The sequence below is a fragment of the Amphiura filiformis genome, chromosome 9 (assembly GCF_039555335.1).
Source record: "Amphiura filiformis chromosome 9, Afil_fr2py, whole genome shotgun sequence".
In the NCBI taxonomy this organism is placed as follows: Eukaryota; Metazoa; Echinodermata; class Ophiuroidea; order Amphilepidida; family Amphiuridae; genus Amphiura; species Amphiura filiformis.
In genome coordinates this window covers 59123617-59146528 of record NC_092636.1, presented here as the reverse complement: position 1 = coordinate 59146528, position 22912 = coordinate 59123617, and the positions used below count along the sequence as shown (strand labels likewise).

At 35.6% G+C, this 22912-nt stretch overlaps 3 protein-coding genes across 3 annotated transcripts in view; 1 reads left to right on the top strand and 2 right to left on the bottom strand.

The window, feature by feature from the left end:
• LOC140161224 (uncharacterized) overlaps positions 1 to 12487 on the top strand; it is a 36006-nt gene extending 23519 nt beyond the window's left edge. Inside the window, exons 12-16 of the mRNA XM_072184673.1 lie at positions 1270 to 1357; positions 3503 to 3608; positions 9511 to 9593; positions 11080 to 11178; positions 12412 to 12487. Of these exons, the coding sequence (XP_072040774.1) occupies positions 1270 to 1357; positions 3503 to 3596 (182 nt within the window). The 3' untranslated portion in view covers positions 3597 to 3608; positions 9511 to 9593; positions 11080 to 11178; positions 12412 to 12487. The remainder of the gene's footprint in view (positions 1 to 1269; positions 1358 to 3502; positions 3609 to 9510; positions 9594 to 11079; positions 11179 to 12411) is intronic.
• A 4053-nt stretch (positions 12488 to 16540) lies between these two features.
• Positions 16541 to 18118, bottom strand: LOC140160371 (5-hydroxytryptamine receptor 4-like). The gene has a single exon (XM_072183613.1). The coding sequence runs from the start codon at positions 17927 to 17929 to the stop codon at positions 16928 to 16930; it is 1002 nt and encodes a 333-aa protein (XP_072039714.1). The 5' UTR covers positions 17930 to 18118; the 3' UTR covers positions 16541 to 16927.
• A 3102-nt stretch (positions 18119 to 21220) lies between these two features.
• On the bottom strand, positions 21221 to 22045 carry LOC140160182 (uncharacterized). Its single transcript, XM_072183460.1, has one exon. The coding sequence runs from the start codon at positions 22043 to 22045 to the stop codon at positions 21221 to 21223; it is 825 nt and encodes a 274-aa protein (XP_072039561.1).
• Positions 22046 to 22912: the final 867 nt, after the last annotated feature.

The window sequence follows — 22912 nt, the reverse complement described above, 5'->3', positions numbered from 1 at the left end:
ATAATTGTATAGGCCTACATATTTATAATGATATGATCGTTCTGTATTTCACGAGGGTATTTTCCCTGTTTTTATATTTATTTAATTGATTGCATCATTAATTGTTTAATTTTTGCTTCAACCACTGGCGTGTTTTTCTAGTGTCTCCGGGTTTTCGCGGCCTGCTGTTTGCGTTCTTTTTGCCTCTCCCCCGTTCAACACTGCGAAAGCACGTCTGGTGGTGGTTGTGATTTCGTTGTTCTCTGAATTAGCATTTATGCTGTGTTGTAATAATCTTGCTTGATTTTATCTTGTTTTGCTCTATTGGGCTTTTTAAATTTGTAGTATATCTTGTAGTTAAGATTTTTCTGTAAAGCGCATTGAGAAACTGTTTTGTTTGTAACGCGCTCTATAAGTGTATATTATTATTATTATTATTAAAGTAAATGACATGAATTTTAAAATGACACAATACACAGACGACACAACCTTGATATTAGATGGCACAGAAGGGTAGCTAAAAAGCGCATTTGATACTTTGAATATTTTCCGTGAAATGTCTGGTTTGAAAATTAATACTGACAGTGGCAGTATGGATAGGATCATATAAAAATAGAACCACAAATATTTGTGAAAATAAAAAACTAACTTGGAATTTTCAGGACAATTTTGATTTTTTTTTTTAGGAATTTCTTTCAATACTGATTTGGTGCAAATGGTTAAACAGAACTATGAAAAATCACTTGTACTGATGAAAAAGACAATTTCCACTTGGGAAAAAAGGAACCTTACTGTATTGGGTCGAGTTCTAGTGGTAAAATCGTTGGTTCTTCCTAAGATCAGGTATATTGCGCAGATGCTTCCAAATCCGAGCATAGATTTTATCAAAACAGTTAATAACATCATTTTTTAAATATGTTTGGAATGGAAAAGCCGGACAAAATAAAAAGATCTCAGTTTGTACAGGGTGACCCCCCCCCCCAAAAAAGAGGACCCTCTTTGCGCCATCTTTTTCTCCTATTTCACAAAGTTGATCAAGTATATTGGTATGTAAAGAAGCCTTTACCCGTTAGCGTTAATAAGCCGAAACAATTATTTCAATCGGCTCATAACTTTTGAAGATATGCCCTTTTAAAGAAATGTACCTGTTTTTGATCAAAAAATGGATAAAATTGTCAAATTTATGTTTGAATGTAAAGACTATATTTGTAAAGACGATATTTGCTGTATTAGTGATGTCCATTGTAAGGCACACAATTATGGTGCAAAAATGTTTCTTGCTTAACACAGTGTCACTTCTTGGTGGTTCCAAACGACGCGTCGGTTGGGCCGAATACGCAAAAAAGAAGATAGAAAAGGAGGAGGTCAACTTCCAAACGTAAGTACCACTTCACTTTGTTTCTACGTTTTAACTATTTTTAACATATCCAAAATATTTTACTTCTTTATTTACTATAAACGTGTTTGGATATATTACCTATAATAATATGCAGCCAATATCTCTTCGTGCTGCGGGCCCACTTTACAGCTATGCAATAGATTCATTTGCACTGTAGATTTGAAACTCCGCGGTGGAGCCCTGGAGTTTCAACTATTGGAACTGCCCAACAATTAGGTGTTGATCGCACGACCTCGTGAATATTGTTTGGTACTATTTTCCAATATGTCAGCACTCAAATCGGACACAATATATTAATAAAAGCACACCCTTGGGCTGTGTTTTTTTACAATGTTACCACTTTGTCAAGTGCTTCGCTTACACCATGATGCAGTCATGTCTACAGTAGAATTCATCTCGACCTTAATTGCAGGACTTTTAGGTTAAAACCCCATTAAAAGCTATTAAACCAAGATAACACTCATTGAAACAGCTCAACTGATTAAATCGGATCTTCTCTGGTTGTGCACAAGTGTCTGTTTTCATGTGCGATATCGCAATAAAGCTGGTATTATAGCTTCAGTTGGGTAACCGATTATAAAGGAAACGAAAGGAAACAATGATGTGTATACCTTTGTTTACGAAATGAGACAATTGCCTGCTTTTTGTAAACCAGCATTCTTGAAAATGAGCAACATAATGATTGTTGACTTAACACGGTTTGGAAATAATTTCTTCATATTTTTGGTGTTATCTGTCGTTTACATATCCTTCCTAAAACACAAAAGTGCGACCCTCTCCAAACACCTAAATTAGCTAAAAATTTAGGACATGTTACAAAACTATATTGTCTAGAATTTTAGAAGAGTACTTTTAATATTGGCCGGTTATTTTTCACACAGCGACGTTAACTAGGCAATGTACTATTACCTATAACATTAACTAAAACACCAAAGTACGAATATTTCCAAACATCTAAATTAGCTAAAAATTTAGGACATGTTAAAAAACTATATTTTCTAGAACTTTAGAAGAGTACTTTTAATATTGGCCGGTTATTTTTCACACAGCGACGTTAACTAGTCATATCCCCATACTTTTAACGTAGGGCTATTTGTAGAGGTCACGCGTCAATGGGAAAGAGCACTGTGTATTGTGTATAGGAAAACGGACAGTAACTGCAGTATGCATTACTCTGTTGTGGTAACTTATTGTTTTTGATACTTGCCTGCTATAGCTGTGCATGATGCCGGTCGGGTACCAATTTAATTGGCGGAACCCTTTTGTTCCAAACAATGGTACCACTTTTATGAATAGCCCGTCGGCCAAATCAAATCGGCATCAAAAGAACAATGCGTTACGTTATTTGTTGTATCTCCATGTTTATATATAACTTCCTTGATTTTAAACCGTCTATTTGTATAATGGAGTCTCTGAGGTCCGTATGCACAAAAGAGTTAGACCGGGTATAAGAGTAAAGGACCATTCCTGATGGAACTAAATTCCATTCAGACCAGGTCTAACTTTAGACCCGGTCCCCGGGACCCGGTCTAACTAGTTTGTGCATACGGACTTGAGAGGATAGGATAAAAATGTATCCTAACGTAAATGTGCTCTTAAAAATCAATTAAATCATCTGTTTGAAAAAGCTAAAGCCATTTTGTATCAACAAAGCACTTATAAGTGATCATTGTAATATTTATAATATCCTGAAGCAAATAATGACCGGTTCCGTGACACCAAGTACCAACCACGATGACGTAAGCCACAATGATCATGATGATGTACGATCTTACAATATGAATTTGTTTTCTTGCAGACCTGTTTTTTTATGTCGACGTTTAAATATGTCTAATCTTTAATGTAGGCCTACCCCTTAAAAGTCCCTTAGAGAAACCCTTTCATTACTAATATTATTCAAGCATTTTGAGAATAAAAAATTAAAATTTGATGAAAATTAATTGTACATTATGGTTTTAGGTTTAATTAATGTCTGTTTGTATATATTTTATTTTTATTATAGATCATCGAATATAATAATTGAATAAGGCCCAGAAAAATCTGTGAATTTGTCAATTCCATTGGTAATTGAAGCCATGGCATATCGAAATTGAAATGTTTTTGCCTTGTTTTTTTAAATATTAGAAACACTCACCAACAGCTCGAGGTGGTGCTGATTCTACCATTAAGACTGATTTTAATGCCATCCCAGCCAGCGAGTATCTGGCAGCACATGTAGCGTTACAGAAAGGTATGTTATCTTCAAGTTGACTTTTGGGGGCACCGGCTACGACGACGGCGCCCCACTATTGACTTGGAAGGAAAAAAAAAAAAAAATGAAAAAAAAAAAAAAAAAAAAAAAAAAAAAAAAAAAAAATAAATAAATAAATAAATAAATAAATAAATAAATAAATAAATAAATAAATAAATAAATAAATAAATAAATAAATAAATAAATAAATAAATAAATAAATAAATAAATAAATAAATAAATAAATAAATACATTTTACTCAAGTTAGACTATCTTTTGAATAAAGTGCTCAATCCCAAAATGGAGAGCGTATAAAAATTCAAAGAACAGACCTTCCAGAATAGGTAGTCGTTACTCTGAGTTTCATGCCTAAAAGGCAATCGTCAGACGACACAATAAATAAATAAATAAATAAATAAATAAATAAATAAACAAACAAACAAACAAGTCTTTGCCATTCTAAATATGTATACTTTCATATACATTAGACCAACTTTCCAGGGTTAAAACCACCCTTAAACCTTTCCTGTGTAAAACGATGTGTATTTGCTGTTTTGCACCTACCCATAATTGCATGTTTTAGTCCAGGCGAGAGAAGAAGTATCTTTTAATTTTCGCATCTAAAACATTAAAAATTATCTTGATAAAAGCAAATCGGTTTTGAAAGTAAAAGGGAAATAACACATCTAACTCAAGAGAGACAGTTGGAAGTAAATGTTTTCTAATGCTTAAGGGATGTAGCTGTTAAAGTGACACTCTCCGTCGAGTTTTTCGATAAATTCATTAATTTCTCAAAAAGTAAAAATAGCAGTTTAACAAATAATAGTTCAAATGAAAGCCATTATTGGGGGCATAATTATCGTATCATTAAAATAGGTCTGACACCAATTAAAACATGTGTTTTTATGTCCCAAGTTCATAGTAAAATATGCTCACGCTCTTTTTTACAGATGGCCTGGAATTTCATATTTCGGTTGCAGCGATTGCCCAAAAATAGGTGGTATGCTTATGAAAAGCGTTTCCGCTTGGAACGTAGATAGTTATTGTTGCTATTACTGTTCGCGATTTTAATTTATGCATTCTTTAGCCGACAATTTTCAATGCATTTTACACACTCAAAATGTCGCTCGCGTAAATACTGATATTTTAAACAGTATCCGTTTTTAAACGAAACTACTGTCCACATTAGTTCCCAAGACTTTGATGAAAACATAGATACCAAATCAGACTGCATGTGACGAACAGATTTTAAACTAGAATTGAAAGAACCAGCGTATGCCCTATGAAAATGCTGTTTCGTAATAAATCGCGTTGTGATAAAAAGAGGGAATTTTGGACATCCTTTTGGCTGTTTTTTATACCAAGGAAATGCGTGACCTACCCCAAACTTCTCATGTAGCCTTGACTTAATGTCCGTGACTGTTTGATATTATTGAATTTAGACGATTTGAACTATTTACTTACATTTAACCCGATGTTTGGCCAGAGAATGTTGTATTATATTCCAAAGATGGCGACAGCTACAGACTCACTTTAAACCAGTAAAAAGGACACGTTTCTGCTCAGATGTTTCAGAGTTTGAGACCATATATTCACGGTTTTCCTATTACAATTCAAACCTATGACAAATTTGGCTGGTTTGCGATATGCGATTTTTCATCCTGATGTGGTAGTGATGTCAGTACAGTGAGCATTTAATTGGGTACAGCCAAATAATTACTAGCGTTCGGTCAAAGCGCTGGTGTACACATGCACACGCTTAATACGCCACATAGATGCGCGAGCGAAACAGCTGCTTCAACGCGTTGACGTTGACTGCCACATCAGGGTGAAAAATGGTAGGCCTACATGTATGACTATAAAACCTCAAACACGCCCCTCGATAAAGGTTGGCAAATGAAGGAGGCGGCAGTTTAGTGAATATGCGAGTGCAAGCGCCGCCCAAACCGTGGAAGGTTTCCGCATACCGAATATAGGTTTATATCATGGCCTCTAGGCCTCATGGTTTATTTTTCGAAAAGAAAGCATAATCAATTGAGAAGGGAATGGATATTGCCATAATAATATCAAAGTTAATACTTGTCGTCCATAACAAGAAGGAATGCATCACGATTGTATAATATCCAGCTTTGGTATTCCATTTGATTACACTAAACATATGAAGCTTTATCTTTACTAGATTTATGCACTGAACATTTGCAGACCAGGCCTTCTACATGTAGTGAGCACCACATTAGATTGTGTTTACAAGAAATATTTATAAAATAAATAAATAACATGAATCCATATAAGATTTATATAGTGCACCAGAGGATACAAAGCGCTGTAATTTCGCTGCTACTAGTGAATTATCAGAATCAGATATCATCAACTATGCCGATTGTAGCCGATTAGATTGTAACATCCACTTATTATCTCAGCAGTTCCCCAAAGTCCATTGGATGAAGAAAGATGTGAGCGGTATGAATTAATAAGTGTCGCCTCCTAGAAATATCCTAGATCACCAGCTTGGATGATAAAATATTATCTAGAAACACGCATCTGTTTTTCAAGGTCTCCCTTTCATATATTGACCTTAAGGGCTCTAAAATGAGCGTTTATTGCTTTTCGACAGTATTTTTTGTGGGACATGAGAGCACCTCAGACCTATCGAATTGCATTCTGAATACGAAGCATGTCTGTCTGATATCAAATAATTTTCATTTTTTGAAAATCACAATATAATACACATTTTATGACAAATTATAAAAATTTGATATTTTTCAAATTTTTGATATATAACAGTCCTCGAAGTAAATTATATAAATCTAATGATATATTCTTAAAGTGTATGTAGCAGGGAGGAAAAGCCGACGGTCAATTGAAAATTTTGACCTTTCATATTGAAGATATGGATTTTTTCCCAAAAAGACCTAATTTTTTTTTTGGTGTTTTGGGAAAAAAATCCATATCTTCAATACGAAAGGTCAACATTTTCAATTGATCGTCGGCTTTTCATCCCACCTACATACACTTTAAGTATAAATCATCAGATTTATAATGTTTGCTTCAAGTACTGTTAAATATCAAAAATATCAATTTTTACTGATTTGCCATAAAATGAGTATTAAATTGCGAATTTCAAAAATCAAAATTATTTGATATCAGAATGACATTCTTCGTATTCAGAATGCAATTCGATATGTCTGATGTGCTCTAATGTCCCAAAATAAATACTGTCCAAACGTTCATACCCCAGCCCTTAAAGAAAGGATTAAAATTATTGAATAGAGTCCATGACCTGACGCAACGCATTATTAATGAGTAGCCATTAGGGACAGTCATGATGTTATGGTTGAGCGAGCAACGTATGACCACTACACAGGTCAATGGCCTGATTGCGATCTGGCGGGTTTTTAAAAGCACGGTCCCTGAACTACGGTGTACCATGAGGGACATGCAAACTTAAAATAATTTTTCACAAACTCAAATATTTTTTTTTATTTTTATATGATTTTCTACAAACTCAAATATTTTTTTACAAACTCTAATAATTTTCACGAGAGAGCAAGACTCCCAGCGAGACTCAGGCTATCGAGATTGAGTCTATGCGCGATGCGATATTTTTTAATTTTTTAAAGAAGGGTCTTAGACCGCTCGGCCACACGACTTGTTGGTATCCATCTTGAATTTTTTTAACATATAATCGCAACCTCAACATAGGCTTACCACGTGGCAAGCAAAGGCAGAAAACGTACCATATTTTGGAATTTTATTTGCTTAAAAACATTAATGTGTATTAATAGCGCCCAATTGTTGTTAAGGAGGCTGTGTACTCTCAGACATGCATGTAGTAAAAGTGCAATAACTTTGTAATTATTCGCACAAGACATATAAAAGTATACATTTTATGAAGGCAAGACATCAATAAATCTTAATATAAATACAGATTTGGGGTAAAACAACAATTCTGAAGAAAATTACAAAAAAGTGAGTTTTTGGCAATATTTGTTAGGAACAACAAAAAAAAAAAACACTCTTTCCAAAATATGTTATTTTGTTTTTAGCTCAAACTTGAGGCTCCATTCCAAAAACGGTTTTTTTTAATATTTTTTTATATCAATTGGCCTTATATTTTGAGATATTGACCATTTTAGACATCAAATTGAACTTTTAAAATTCACAAACGCCTATTTGCACAAAATGATGCCTAAAATCGGAAATAGACCAAAATATAAAAAAATGAGAAAACCGTTTCTTGAGTCAATCGTGCCTTTTACGATGATCATATTTGCTTACCTATAGATGCTGTATTTATTGAGTTATCGTGTACCTAAATCGTCATTTTACCGAGAAAATGAAGATTGAAATGATGGCCGTTGAAGTTTAAAGTGGTCACATTTTGCACTTTCATCGAATTTCACAGGGGAATAGGGCAGTTTTCGTTTTTGTACCTTATATTACGTGAACATCGGGTAAATCCACAGCCCCTTGAGAAGTTTGAGCAAAATCCATTCATAACTTGATATTTAAATCGGGGAAAGAACTTGAAAAACCCACATTTTATCAGCTAAAACGGAGCCATTTGACCACTAGGTTTTTGTGAAATCAGTGCTTCCGTGGTGTTTCCATAAGATGCGCCGCGCATGCAGATAAGCGTCGCGTATGCGTAGCGTATGCGTAGCGTATTTGTGCGTTAACAAATTGCGCGATACGCAACGCGATGCGTTGTTGGGCGCGTGTACCCTGCTGGTTCAACAAAGATTTTCTTTCCTTTTCAATTTCAAACACGAGTGGAATAGTGAAATAAAATCCTTAAAATATTGCAGTTGGAGTTTACAAATCTGGATTTTCATTCCTTTTATTTATAAAAAACATAACAAAGTGCAAACATAAAAAAAACCCTCAATTTTGCGAAAGAAACAATGTCTAGAGTACACAGCCGCGTTAAGAGGCGCACCATTTGATTTTCAAGGGGCATGGGAGTTTTTGGAAAAAAAACTTCGCCCACTAGTGAGACGAAAAAACAACTTCGCCCACTAGTGAGATGGAAAATTTTTTTGCCTCACTGGTGAGTAAAACAAATTTCTCCCACCCAACTTTGTATAAAGGTATACATTATAATTGAAAAATAAATAAATAAATAAAAAAAGGCGGTGAAAATAAATCCTCCCTTTGGAGGCGATAAAAAAATACAAAAAAAATTCTGCCTGACCCAAACTCCCATGCACCCCTGAGAATCTAATGGTGCGTCCCCTGCGTGATCTAAATACAGAAATCCGACAATAAATGGGCCTCTACATGCACAATACATTATATTAAAGTTTGCAACAGCAAAAATTAAAGTTTGTAATAATTATTCGAGTTTGTAAAAATCATTTGAGTTTGTAAAAATTATCAAAGTTTGCAAAAATTATTTTAAGTTAGCATGTTCCTCATGGTACACCGTACTGAACATAACATATCCGTGGGCATATGACCGAAATTGCCTAGCAATTGACGTCTCATGTCAACACAGTCTATAGTGTGATTAGAACATTATTGTCTGGTGATCATTATAGTATGATCAGTACGAAAAATCCAGATTTTCAAAATTTAAAAGAACCACTTTTTAGCGGGAATTTTCGTAAGTTACACAGCTGAAGTTATGAAAGGGTTGAAAGACTACAATATTATGGCATAAACAAGAATATGTTCGATTGGTCTTTATTCCTATAGGCTGTACCCTTGTTAAAATTATTTAATTTCATACTCACTATATAATAGGCCATATAGCAGAAATTACATTTATTTAATTAGAGAGGACAAATGTACATTAAAATGAAACTACCTGTTCATTTATGATAGAGGTATAACATTCTCAATTGTTTCTATTGACAAATAATTTAATTTATTTTTTAAATTATCTTTGACATAACATAGAAACCAAGGTAGCAGACAAAAAGGCGGTGGCGAGAGCATGGAGGCGTGTTACAACGGCCGCTATATCATCATCAGAACAAGAGGTTAGAAATTACTGAATGTATACCGTCGACGTCTGCAATCTGAAATTAACATTGAGTGGTAAAATGGCCAGGGGCGTGCCAATAGACTATCTTTTTATTTGAAGTCAAACTTACCAGGCGACCCCGTTTTGAAGTTCTACCGAATTACCGTTTTCTTTCTAGAATTTTATCAGCACAGTAGCTTAAATAATACAGAGACTTTCAAATTCTCTTATTACTTCAGCAATTTTGTATTGTAAATTTGGCAAAATTGGGAAAAAATTAAAAGAAAATTGTCCCATTTTTTGGATTTTCTTACCAATGACCTCCTTTTTCAAAAACTTCTAACCAATGACCTCATTTTTCCACACACACAAAAAAATCTGAATCATACGTCTATTTGCATTGAACAGGAAGCTATTATTGTTGTGCCGCTTTCGTTTGTTTAAGTGTGATTAAACACATCGATTAATTTTACAGTTGATATATGTGCACACTTCGCACGCAAATAGTAATTATAGTAATGGCCATTTTATAATTTTAAATATAAAATGACCTTACTATAATCAATCTTAAAATATTAAAATATACACTACTAAAATAATAAAATTATCAGAATTCTGACAATTTTGGTTTTTGGTTCTTTCGCCTTTGTTCTTTTTGTGGTTACCAAAGTGTTATTCAGTGTCATGGGACATTGAGTACTGTGAGTACTTGGTAAGTTCCAAAAAGTTAGTAGTGCATGCATGGTTTCTGTTGCCTGAACATTATCGAATGACAGCACATTCATCTAATTTAAATGGTTAATGCTATTTTTGAAAAATGATAATAAAGCAAAAATGCTAAAATGCTTTATTTTCTTTGAGTAGTGTATATGTAGTGTATATAATTTACATTTCGCTCAATATCAAATCAACGGAAATGTTGTTGATGAGATAATGCATTTGAAGACGATCAATTAGACCTGAGACCATAATACCTATTTAGGTATTATGGTCTCAGATTAGACCAAGTAGTTATCTTGTTCGATTTTTGAGGAAGAAAAAAAAAATCTGCTGATTGCATGGACAAACTATAGTGGATGTATGTCGTGGTCATAAGACAACCATTGTTAATTGATGTTGTGCTATTTTTGGTTCATTCAGGGCTAAATGCCCAATTTTATTTTTATCAACCATTACATTTTTGTAATACCATCTAATACCATAATTATAATCAATCAAGTTTTTCGTATGGCAATGGTCATCACCAAAAGCTCAGGAATTTCATTCCCTTTTTTGTTCCTCAAGAGTATTTCCAAGAGTGAAATCCAAATTCTTAGAGTCAACATGTTCGTTAATGTCTGGGCACAGATACATTTTGTAATTGACAGGGGCACTGTCAGGAATAATTCGGTAGCTGTTTTTACAAGTGGGCATACGGGCAAGTGGTGTGGTGTTACAGCTTGCCCGAGTCGTTGTTTGGCAATGGACAGATGCTAAATGTATGTTTATATGTTTACTTACAGATGAAGAAAGAAGAAGAAAAGGAAATCAAAACTGCGGTAAACAAAAACATGAAAGCCACATTTGCACAAGTTGCTGATTTAACAAGTGGAGCAGTATGTGTAAGTTTCTGTTAGGAAAGACATAACCGTTACTACTTAGAGCCATGAGCATGTTAGAGATGTTAATTAACAAACATTAAGGGATCTAGAATGAGCGTTTATTGCGTTTCGACAGTATTATTTGTGGGACATGAGAGCACCTCAGACCTATCGAATTGCATTCTGAATACGAAGCATGTCTTTCTGATATCAAATAATTTTCATTTTTGAAAATCACGATATAATACAAATTTTATGACAAATTATAAAAATTTGATATTTTTCAAATTTTGATATATAACAGTCCTCGAAGTAAATTATATACATCTAATGATATATTCTTAAAGTGTATGTAGCTGGGAGGAAAAGCCGACGGTCAATTGAAAATTTTCACCTTTCATATTGAAGATATGGATTTTATTCCCAAAAAGACCTAATTTTTTTTGGGTGTTTTTGGAAAAAAAATCCATATATTCAATACGAAAGGTCCAAATTTTCAATTGATCGTCGGCTTTTCATCCCACCTACATACGCTTAAAGTATAAATCATCAGATTTATAAAGTTTACTTCGAGTACTGTTAAATATAAAAATATCAATTTTAATGATTTGCCATAAAATGTGTATTAAATTGCGAATTTCAAAAATCAAAATTATTTGATATCAGAATGACATTCTTCGTATTCAGAATGCAATTCGATATGTCTGATGTGTTCTAATGTCCCAAAATAAATACTCTCCAAACGTTCATACCCCAGCCCTTAATGCTGTGAAGCATACGGATTCTTAAACTCATCTGTGTTATTAAATTAAAATAGGTTGGTTACAATTTCAAACAATTTCTTTAAAACACCACAACATGTTGTTTTTACTAACCAGCATGGTGTCAAATTTTAAACAACCATACTTACAGTGTATAATTTGTATATACTAGCAGATGGATCGGATTTCAGACCAAACAAAAAAAGACCTGCGAGTGAAAAATTTGACCACCTTTTGGAGGTGAATTAGTCCGCATGGTGCTTTTAGACTAGTGCTTTTGAAACTAATTAACTTACTAATTTGACCCCTTAACGCGTAAACAAAAACAAAATTCGATGTTTAATTGGTGTGTGGACAACCCTATTGTTCGCATCACAAAAAAACATTCCCCGAAATAACGTGGGCTGTAATAGTTTTTAGCCTTACAAATTCGCTAAACTGCCTAATTTATAATAGATAATTATTCCGTTTGTCTCTCTCTCTCTCTCTTCAGGGACTGGAAACTATATTGAACACACTTCGACCTGACACCCGTCTTAGTCTTGTCAGCGATGGCGTAGAATGTATATAAAAAAAAAAAAAGATCTTCAACAGCAGCAAAAATACGGCTAAAACAGTGGAAACAGTCAACAAAATGGTAAGGGTTTTGGTGCTAAACCAGTTTTGTCATTTTGATGAGTTTATGGGGCTGTGTGCTAGTAATTATAACTGATGTGGCGAAACAAATAATTCTTTGTCTTGTTCCGAAAAACATTTGGCCAAAAGTCGTGTTTTTTTAGGGGGGTGGGGTCTCAAAATGAGCATATTTGCCCAAATGTGACCTCACAGATGAATTTATCAACTCTTTGCCATTCTAAATATGTATACTTTTATATTCTTTAGACCAATAATTTAGCAGTTATGAGGCCCAAAAATGTCCATAATTCCAGGGTCAAGATCACCCTCCTTAAGTGAATGTTTACTGTCCTTGTTTTAGTTAAAACTAATTTTCCATTAGGATGGTAATACGAGAAACAAATTATGTTAGAAATTGGAAAATACATCAATCATTTGTTGACCTAAATCACTGATGGATAAAAAGAAATATTCGATTTTTTATTTAATGTTACAATTAAGCAGCTTAATATTGATCAAAAGGCATTTCTACGAAAACAATCAGAAGGGAAGCACTTAACACTTAATTAAAACACAAACGTGGCTATGACGCGGTCCGCATACTCTTGTTGTTGGACACAACTGATGCATTAATTTTGCAGGGTATCCCAAACAATGTCCTGTGCAGGGAGTCTCAAATAAGATAACAATTTAACATCCTATTTTATACAAAAAACTCAAGTTATGGTTTCTGCTTTCTAAAAAGAGACCACAATAAATAATGGAAAACTGGAAGAAAAGTATAACCCGTGTGTCTATTCCGTTTCCATCTCAAATCACCTGACTGACAGATTAGTCTAATTGTTTACAAAAAATGTCACATGTTAACTAGCTATTTCTTTAAACTAAATGGAGTAGAAATTTCATATTCAGTACTTAAACCTGGTTAACAGGAAACTACTCCAGCAAAATCAATCGATAAAGTCTAGTCTATCCTCCACATTAAATGGTGGACTGCACTTATGCCCAAATATGGCACTTGCCAATCAATAATCACCCACTTGAAATCCCCTGATTCGCTGCACTGACCAAAGTTATGGACAAATATGGGAGCTGTTTTTGCTGTTATCTGCCATTTACATATCAGATGCTCCGATTTTATTGAAAATGGTCCCAAATAATTGGTCTTAACATGATAAATCAGACAAATAATATTTTGCGCTATGTAGGATGTTCCGTTACGATAGCAACACATACAAATTGACAACACCCATTGAGTTCTATTAAATCAATTTGGCCTTGACACATTGTTTTGTTACCTGGATAAGAAAGCACCCAAGATAGTTAAAACTATTCTTATTCTGGTTTCTTGCAACAAGACAAATAATTTGAGACCAGTTTCTTCAAAATCAGACCAAATTTCATTTTCGCAACAGCGGGACCAAAATTGGACCTATGACGTCACAATGTTACTCTCTTGCCCATAACTCCATAACCGTACATCATTGATATATCAAAATATACTTTTTCTTAAACCTTATTACCAGAGGATCACGATGATGTGAGTTTTAAATAGGTCCGAATAATTTTGAACTTGATCTTATGTGCAAAGTTCAAGTACCCTTTTCTACTAAAATGAGGGAACTGTTAAAATGTCTCCATAGCCTAGATTAATAAGTACTACTCATCTGCCAAATATGACAACTTTAACATGATTTTCATGATTGTAATGAACCCACTACAAATCTGGATAAGGAGAATATTGAGAGTCTAGCTCATGCATTGGTGGAGTAAGTATATTGTGCTTGTAAAACATGTCATTTGCTTGTGTTTTAATTAGAAGTTACATGATTATATTACAGTGCAAATGACAAATGTCAATGCATGTGCCCTTTAATTTTCTCACTGCTTGAGCCTTCCCAGCTTTATTAGTATGCTGATTGCAACTCCTCAGTAAATGCCTTTGAGAATCCACGTTGTTACGAGTCGTACTTGACTCAAGGCCAAAATCACCTTTTTCCCGAACTCACTCAAATGCACAACACAAATACACTGTTTGATTAAGCTAACAAAAGCTGAGTCTTTAATTGAAAACAAAGTATGATTGGTACATATAACAACAATTGCATATACAATAAAATCACACAATCACAGTTTTATTCTATCAGTACTTAACCAGCGGTCTTCTTGTTGGTGATCCTAGAGTTCTTGCAATGTTCTGGACGACTGATGTATATATCCTTATTCAGTTGTCCTGCGAAAATCAGCGAAGTCCATTGTACACTGGCTAATTAATTTCAGATTTGTTTTTACTTTACTTAACAATACTGGATTCAATCTCACTTTAGTGGAATTTATATCAAATCTGTCATATAATATTTAGTAGATATGAAATATTATGCCTCATAATAACCTCTCATGTGAAGTAAATTAACCAATATACGTTTTCTTTTGCAATTTTTTACAGGCCACTGAATATCCGCCGTCAAGTGATCAACTAGCTAAACTTGTGCAGGCAAGAACATGGGCAGCGTACAAAGATAAGCTAGTCGGTGGTATTATATACGACAGAAATGCTAGCAGTAAACAGTATAGAGGAAAAGCTTTGTGAAGTGTAATAATGATATCATCAACAACCAATTGAAGCTTACAGTGGAAATGCATCATGCTTTAGAATCACTGCAAAGTGGCCATAACTTTGAGCTCAATTTACTGTTAGCAATAACATTGATAAATTAGTATGGCATCGTCAACTGGTGCTTCAACTTCAGTATGTCTTTTAGATACACGAAGGGAAAATAAAAGTCAGCAATGTAGATACCTGATTCGTCTGTATACATAAGTCACGCGAAAGATATAGGGAAGGGGGAGAGAGAAGGACGGGAGAGAGAAGGGTGGAAGAGACGAGAGGACGAGAGAGGGAGAGATACGGTACCAATTGCAATTATTTATCATGTATGTGAGCGAAGAGAGTTATAAGGGGGAGGGGGAAAGGGATGGAGAATGTAAGAAGAGAGAGAATAGAAATGTTTGAAACAATTTTGTTAATGATACAACGAGACGTCGCCTCTTTGTTATTTTGCGACCTATAAGTTGACCAACGAACTCACATAATTGCAATTTATATTGTGTTTAACACGTACGAAATGTAAATATTTGTTTAATAGCGAAACAGTTAATAAATTGATAATTTCCAATGGGGGTCACTTCTGAAATTATTTCACGCATATAGGATTTAGCTTGATTATTTCCGGTCAAGACACTGATTGCGTATTCGCCGAATTTCAGTTTACAAAAACATTTTAGTTTTAATCAACGCAAATCCTGAATCTATGGGTTAAAATTCAAGAATGGGTTTCGCTACAGAAAGGATCAATTTAAACAAGATTTGCATTTTTGTAAAAATCACGGCAGTGCTATAAAACCAAAAATCATTGTAAAACAATATACTAGTGTAATATATATAAATTAAACGGTGATGCTACGAAAAGCAGTTGCGTAGATTTCGTTTTGACATTGGGCGATGGGGTTGGAACCAATAAACTGAACTGAACTGACCTGAATGAAAACATGCCCCGAAGTCAAGATCGAAGTGTTCACTATTTAAATTATTAATTTATTATAAGAGCTCTTGTATAGCTCTGGTGAGCGTGTTAGTTAAATCGCTGTTTCAAAGTTATAATGGCATGATGAATATACGATAACGATAACGACTGTTATTTATTATATTGTCAAAATGTTCTTTTACTGTTACATGTATTAATAAAGTCGAACCCTTTTGTTTACTTATATTTTGTCATTTGGCTTGCACCGTTAGGCCTCGTATCCATAGGCTGTTCCCTTGTGGCGTGTGCCCTTGTTCCGTGTTCACTTTTTCCCATGTGACCTGCCACACAGACAACGAACCTTTGTTTTGCTTATTGGCCGCTACGGTTCGTTGTCTGTGTGGCAGGTCACATGCGAAAAAAGTGAACACGGAACAAGGGCACACGCCACAAGGAACAGCCTATGGATACGAGGCCTAAAGTATCGTACTAAGGATCAAGTCAAAACTCGACCGCCGGTTGACCGCCGGTTTTCCGGGCGGTTCAATCAGCGTTCGAGTTTTGATTTCACCCCTAAGTAGGAAGATGTAATAATAAATGTACAAGTAACTTCCTTTAAGGTATACCAAATTGTCCTGTGCTCATGAACATCTTCAACGCATCTCCTTCTAGGTCCCCCTCTTGGTTTTACATTCTTCTGTTAAATGAACGCACGTGCGCTTGGCTGAGTTGGTCCTGTTCTTTATCATGTGTCCGAACTATTTCAACATTTAGTTAGTCTTAGATATTTCATTGAGTGGTCGAATCTTCTTTACAGCTTTCTTATTCATGACCCATGATAGGGCCTGTTTTTTTTTTATCACAACGACTTTACATTGGTAAATCGGACATGCCCTGGGATGACCAGATATCAACACGACGCTTTTGTTTTTGAAAACAACATAACACGTCCATCATTGCAATTCGAAGTCTCTTGTCCAAAATGCCATAAATGACCGGATTACACGCCGAATTCAGCATTGCTAACCAGGTCGTAATGGTAAAAAAGGAATCTGGCCAATAGCAATGGTTAAGAGTAAATGTAAGACAAAGAATACCGGTAAAATGCGGTAACCAACAACACAGGAATGTGCCAATGACAACGAGAAGCATAGTAGCTGCTTTTGCATCGCGTTGAAGCTGCTTTGCTCGTCTTTTTCCCTCACCACTTGTTTCACTATCTTGAATCCTTCTAGAGTGAAATCGTGCAATTTTCAGAATATGGTAATAGCAAAAAACCATAGAGATAAATGGGATCATGAAACACAAACCAAAAATGGTCAGAGAGTAGCCATAATTATATCCCCAATCAACGGTACATAAGTATTCGTTGTAAAAATATTTATAGCGGGAAAACTTGGTGAAAATGGGTATCAAACATAAAAGAAGTGGTTGCGTCCAAACCCAGATAATAAGCCCAGCAATCTTTCGTGGTGTCATCACGTCAAGATATCGTAACGGGTGAATGATAGCGCAGTATCTATCGAGTGCAATAGCCGATAGAGTTAACATGCTGGTGAGACAGAAAAGTGAATTTGTTAGACCATTAATGTTGCAGTAAATGTAATCACCAATCCAAGCGTAGTTGATGTTAGATCCTAATATGAAAGGCATTGCAATAGATCCCACTAGGCAATCAGCGATTGCTAAGTTGACAATAAATACCGATGCGTTTGTGTGTAATGAACGATGAGTCTTAATTGCAATCAACACTAAAATATTCCCACTTATAGCTAGAAACATTATTACAACCATGAAGGATGCCTCCAATACCTTTTGATCCAGCGGACGTGGATCAGTTTGAGTTGTGTTAATTTCAAAAATATCCTCCATTTCTGACGCAAATATCTCACCTAGGTTGGCACGTTGTTTATTCTCAGATCTTTGATGTTTACTGTCATGATAGATAGTGAAATTAGGCTGAAGGTAAGTGCAAATAAATATTGTGTCCTGATTTGTTGTGTGATGGCGCGCTCAAGGAAAATTACCCAGTCAACCGGTCATCAGTTTGAGCTTACACCACTTAAGAGGAAATATTCTCACGCCCTCAACTTGTGTGTTTAATTTTAAGGCACAGGGATAGGTCGATCTAAGAGTGGCAAGAATTTCAGATTTGCACTGGCTTAAAAAATAAGAATCAGCCTTATTGTGCTTACCCAATGGGCACAGGTTAGGATTTCGACGTTGAATCAAAGTTGATACACCGTTGAAATTTCAACCTGATTTCAACCAACTTAAATGCAAAAATTAAGGAGGCTGAAATCAAGTGGACGTCCATTTACCAATACAACGTTATTTCAACTTGATTTCGACGTCCGGATGTCGAAATTTCAACCTGATTTCAACGTGATTTCAATGTCAGGTGTGTCCTCTGGGTAGTGTATACCACAGTATATTTTAGGTGGATCAGTCACAGGTGTAAGTATTTTTTTCGCTGACTTAATATCTGCAATTTTTGTTGTCTCCAAAACTGGCAGACTCATCATTCTCGACGACTTTACTGCTAGAGTTGGCACAATCTACCAGTCATGATCATGGGTGTCAATCCCGGGGAGAGGGGGAACATGTTCCCTCTATATTTTGGGATGGGCGGGGGCATACTATCAAATATCTTCCCACGTTTCGGCAAAATACGTCCTTGGTCTAAGTAGGCTTACTTTAAAAATACAGACATTATTCGGTATTACCTTGATTGCGAAAACAGTATGAAATTGTAGATTTTCTTTCGCTCCGCGAGCACTTCATTCAATTCACCTTGATTAGGAGCTAATCAGGGAATAAATAAGGTTCTTCACTGGGTCAGATATCAAGACTCGCGATGGAAGAGGGATCTTGGCAAGTTGGGATCTATACAGTCTCTACGCAGGACAACCAATTCTTTAGAAATGCATAGTCGCGCTAAAAGTCGATCGATACATGTTAAAATCAGCACAATTCAGAGATACACCTTTTTGCTATGAAATTTATTTTCTCGGTAAAATATAAAGCAATATTTTTTTTCTTCAGTAATGTCAGTTAAAAACATAGTGCTTGGATATACATATTTTTTTTTAAATCCTGGTGTTAAAATTCAAGCATCATATTTTGTCTTTTAGTGTGATATTTTTGATTTTTATAGGCCTTTAGTTCGCCCGCGAGTTTTTTACGGAATTCATTTTTAGCGTCTCCAACTAATATAGTTTGCTAAAGAAAGATATTTCCCACCACTGTAAGGCACATCGGGTGGGTCTATATATTATAGTTTTGTCAGAATTTCCGTTTTTATTTTACCCTTTTTCCCTTCATGCTCCAAAAATGTCAAACTCAGTACTTTATCTCGAGAGCAACCAGCAGAAATAATCGATATTTCAATTGTTGTCAACCAGGTCCCTTTTCCATTGAAAGCCAGGATTGCCTGACCAGCGATTTGGTAGCCCAAATCCCCAATTTGATGTTCTGGTAAATGAGGTGAATTTTGGAAATTTGCTCCCGTGATAGCCTGCAATTTCAATTTATAGGGGCTATGGATTCCATGATTATGAAAACCATTTTGTCTGTTTGTTGTTTGTTTGTTTGTTTGTTTATTTACCTAGGATGAGGTCCATGGGAAAATCCACTGTCCAAACCTAGACAAATTCGCGTGTTATAGGGGATTTTAATTTTCTGTCCCTCCTTTCTCCAGGTGAATTTTGAATGACACCCCCCCCCCCCCCCCCCCCCCCCCCATCGCGGGTTGGCATTTTCATTACACCCTTCAGACTTGCGTTCGGGTTTGTTTTTAATTTGACATGTAGGCCTGTATTTGTCATAATTTAGCGCTATAGGACCTACTTTCTAAATGTATAGCTATAGCCGTGCTATATAAATATTATTAGGTACCGGTATGTAATATTATGTAGGCCTATGGGGTGGGGTAGGTGCAGAGGTGTGTGAGGTGGGTAGTGGGGCGGGTGTATGTAGGGATGGTAGGGGTGGTACTCAACACATTTTAACCATGACTTACAATGCAAGGCTCATTGTTGCCATAAATGATTTTTCCTTTAGGTCATTATAATAGGTTGATATAAACTTCCATGTTTAACATTGTATTGTTTTGGCTGCTTCATTATGACTTTCGGTGGGTTTAAGCAATTTCAAACAAACACAAACAAAAGGCACTATACCCAGTCACCTTCATGACAATTGAAACACTAGGTAATTTCTTTGCTATATTGAAGTTCTGGCAACACTGTAGCCAGGCCGGGCACCCAGAGATATCGATCCACAATGCTAGTATTAGCCTACGATTTCACGCGTGGATTTGAAACATTTTCAGCCGGCAGTAAAAATTATGGAATCAAAACGGAAATTCTGACAAAACTATGATATATCGCTCACGGTGATGTGCGTTAGAAAGTAGAAAAATCCTTCTTTAGCGAACTATATTACTTTGAAAAGCTAAAAGGTTGATCCAAAAAAAGGCTCGCGGGCAGAGTTGAAGCCTATCAAAATTGAAAATCTTACTCTAAATGACTGAATTTCACGCCTAAGTTTAACACTAGGATTTAAAAAAAAATACAGTATCAAGCATTACAGTTTTTCCTGACATTTACTGAAAAAATGAAAATTATTGCTTTTCATTTGGCCGAGAAAATTAATTTTACATTGAAAAGGTGTAACTCAAAATTTTGCTCATTTCAACACCAAATTCGATCGTTTGTATTGCCTCATTAGATGACTGAGTGAGCCTTGCATAACAAAAGAATTGGTTGTCATGCGTAGAGACTGTATAACCAAGCATAACGACCTCGGTTTTATCAGCGTTCAACTTGAGATAATAGAGAGATTGCGATTTATCGGACGTACGTTGATCTATTCAAAACCACTCTCCTGTATCGAAGCGAGGTCACGTATTTAGCCAGTTTCGAAAATTTTCCACGTGCAAAATCAACGGGAGAGAGAAGTAATTAATTGGTAGAGCACCAGTTACACTAGCAAGTGCCAGACCGTTGCAACGGTCCACCCGGGGGTAATGTAAGGCAGCAGGCAGGACTTGTGTATAGCTATGAAAAGAGTAGTTGAGGAATATTTATAAGTGTCACTGCCATATTTAGGTCTGAGTGTCTTGTATCTGTCGGAATGCTTTGCTTTGACGGCATAACCATATCACATAGCTGTTTCTGAGTGCGCTTTTAGAAGCCACATCCATGAGATGTTACGTCTCTTTCCACTTGGTACTCCGAGAGCGGCGATGCATTTTGTCAGCGATGTGTTGTAAATACCTCTGCTTCCAATTTCAATTGGGAAGTAATGCATACACCATCCCCTATTTTCGCAGTCGGCTACAAGATCTTGGTATTTGCTTTTCTTTCTTGCATTGGCATTTGACAGGTTTTCTTCCTTTGGGACTGTAAGCTCAATGATGATAACGGTTTTGGTCCTTTCAGAATAGATTGTAATATCAGGACGTTTTGCAGTCTCTGTGATTATGGGAGGAAATACTACTTGCTTATGTTCCTCATCCATCAGAAATTCCCAGTCATTGGCCTTCTGTAAGCTGTTTGTTGGATCTCTGTTTGGAGGAGGCAGTGCTGGATTCCGGTAGGTTACACCATCTGCAGTGCGGAATTTGATAGTAGTCATATAGTTGGTATCTTCTGGAGGGGTGTACGACTTCTGATTTGCCTCTTCAATGAAGGGCATTATGCCATTTGCTACAGCTTTCAGTATCTGATCATGTCTCCAGTTGTATCTACCACTCTCCAGAGAATAGTTGCATCCATTTAAGATATGGAATAGAGTGCAGTTATTATGATGACATAAATGGCAGGATCCAAGGTTGGTCTTTCCCCAGAGTCTCAAATTAGCTGGTGATGGAAGTTGGTCGTGGATGGCATTGACATGGAATGATAGGAGCTCTGGTGTCCATACATAAAGGAGCTTCTTCAAAGATGTAGCTATACTTGCATGGCAGAGTCCCATCTGAGCCATTGTCCTTGTTTGGCGCAGCCATAGAGGTACACAAGCATGTCATCTTTTATACATCTTTTACCAGACTGGTGAGGCAATTCCTGTGTTCTTGGGTTTTTCATGTCTCTTAAGGGGGTACTAACACCCATTGAATTTTTTTTCCGCATTTTTTTGCATTTTGCGAAGAAATGAGAAAAAAATTGGACATAGTAGTATGCAAAATGAAGGGGCAAATCTTCTCGTTCTATTGGTGGCATCGGTATCAATGTAGCTTACATGCTTTTACATGTAGAAGCCAAAAGGTGGTACATCACCAATGTTTTAAATTCACTTCATTTTGGAAAGCTTACTATCAACGGATTTCGTTAAAATTTTGGATACATGTTGCAAACGCATTAGAGAAATAATGTTGATATGTAAAATGGGAATAAGTGGTTCTTGATGACTTCATGAACTTGGTGATTTTCAGTGCTCCACACCTATATCAACAAACGAACGGGTTAAAATGCTTCTATTTTCAATGTTAAGCTATATTTTGTATTTTTAACTAGGGACATTATTTCCCTGAAACCTAATTATGCCATAGGTAAAAAGTTTCCACAACCAAACTACAGTTATGTTGAAAAAATTGCATTTTTCTTCACCTATACCATCAGATTAGGTACTTTCGTTTTGTGATTTTGGTACCAATTTTACCTTTGTCTAGTTGAAATAGATTGGACAAACCAATCTAAATTGTACTCACCATTTACATCAATTCCCAAGAAATGTTATTCTGTCCATCATAGCATTATATATCCAGTAAAAAAACAAACTAGTCCAAATATCAAAATTGATGCCTCATTGCAGCTATGTTGATATATCACACGTATACAAAATGGGGTAAAA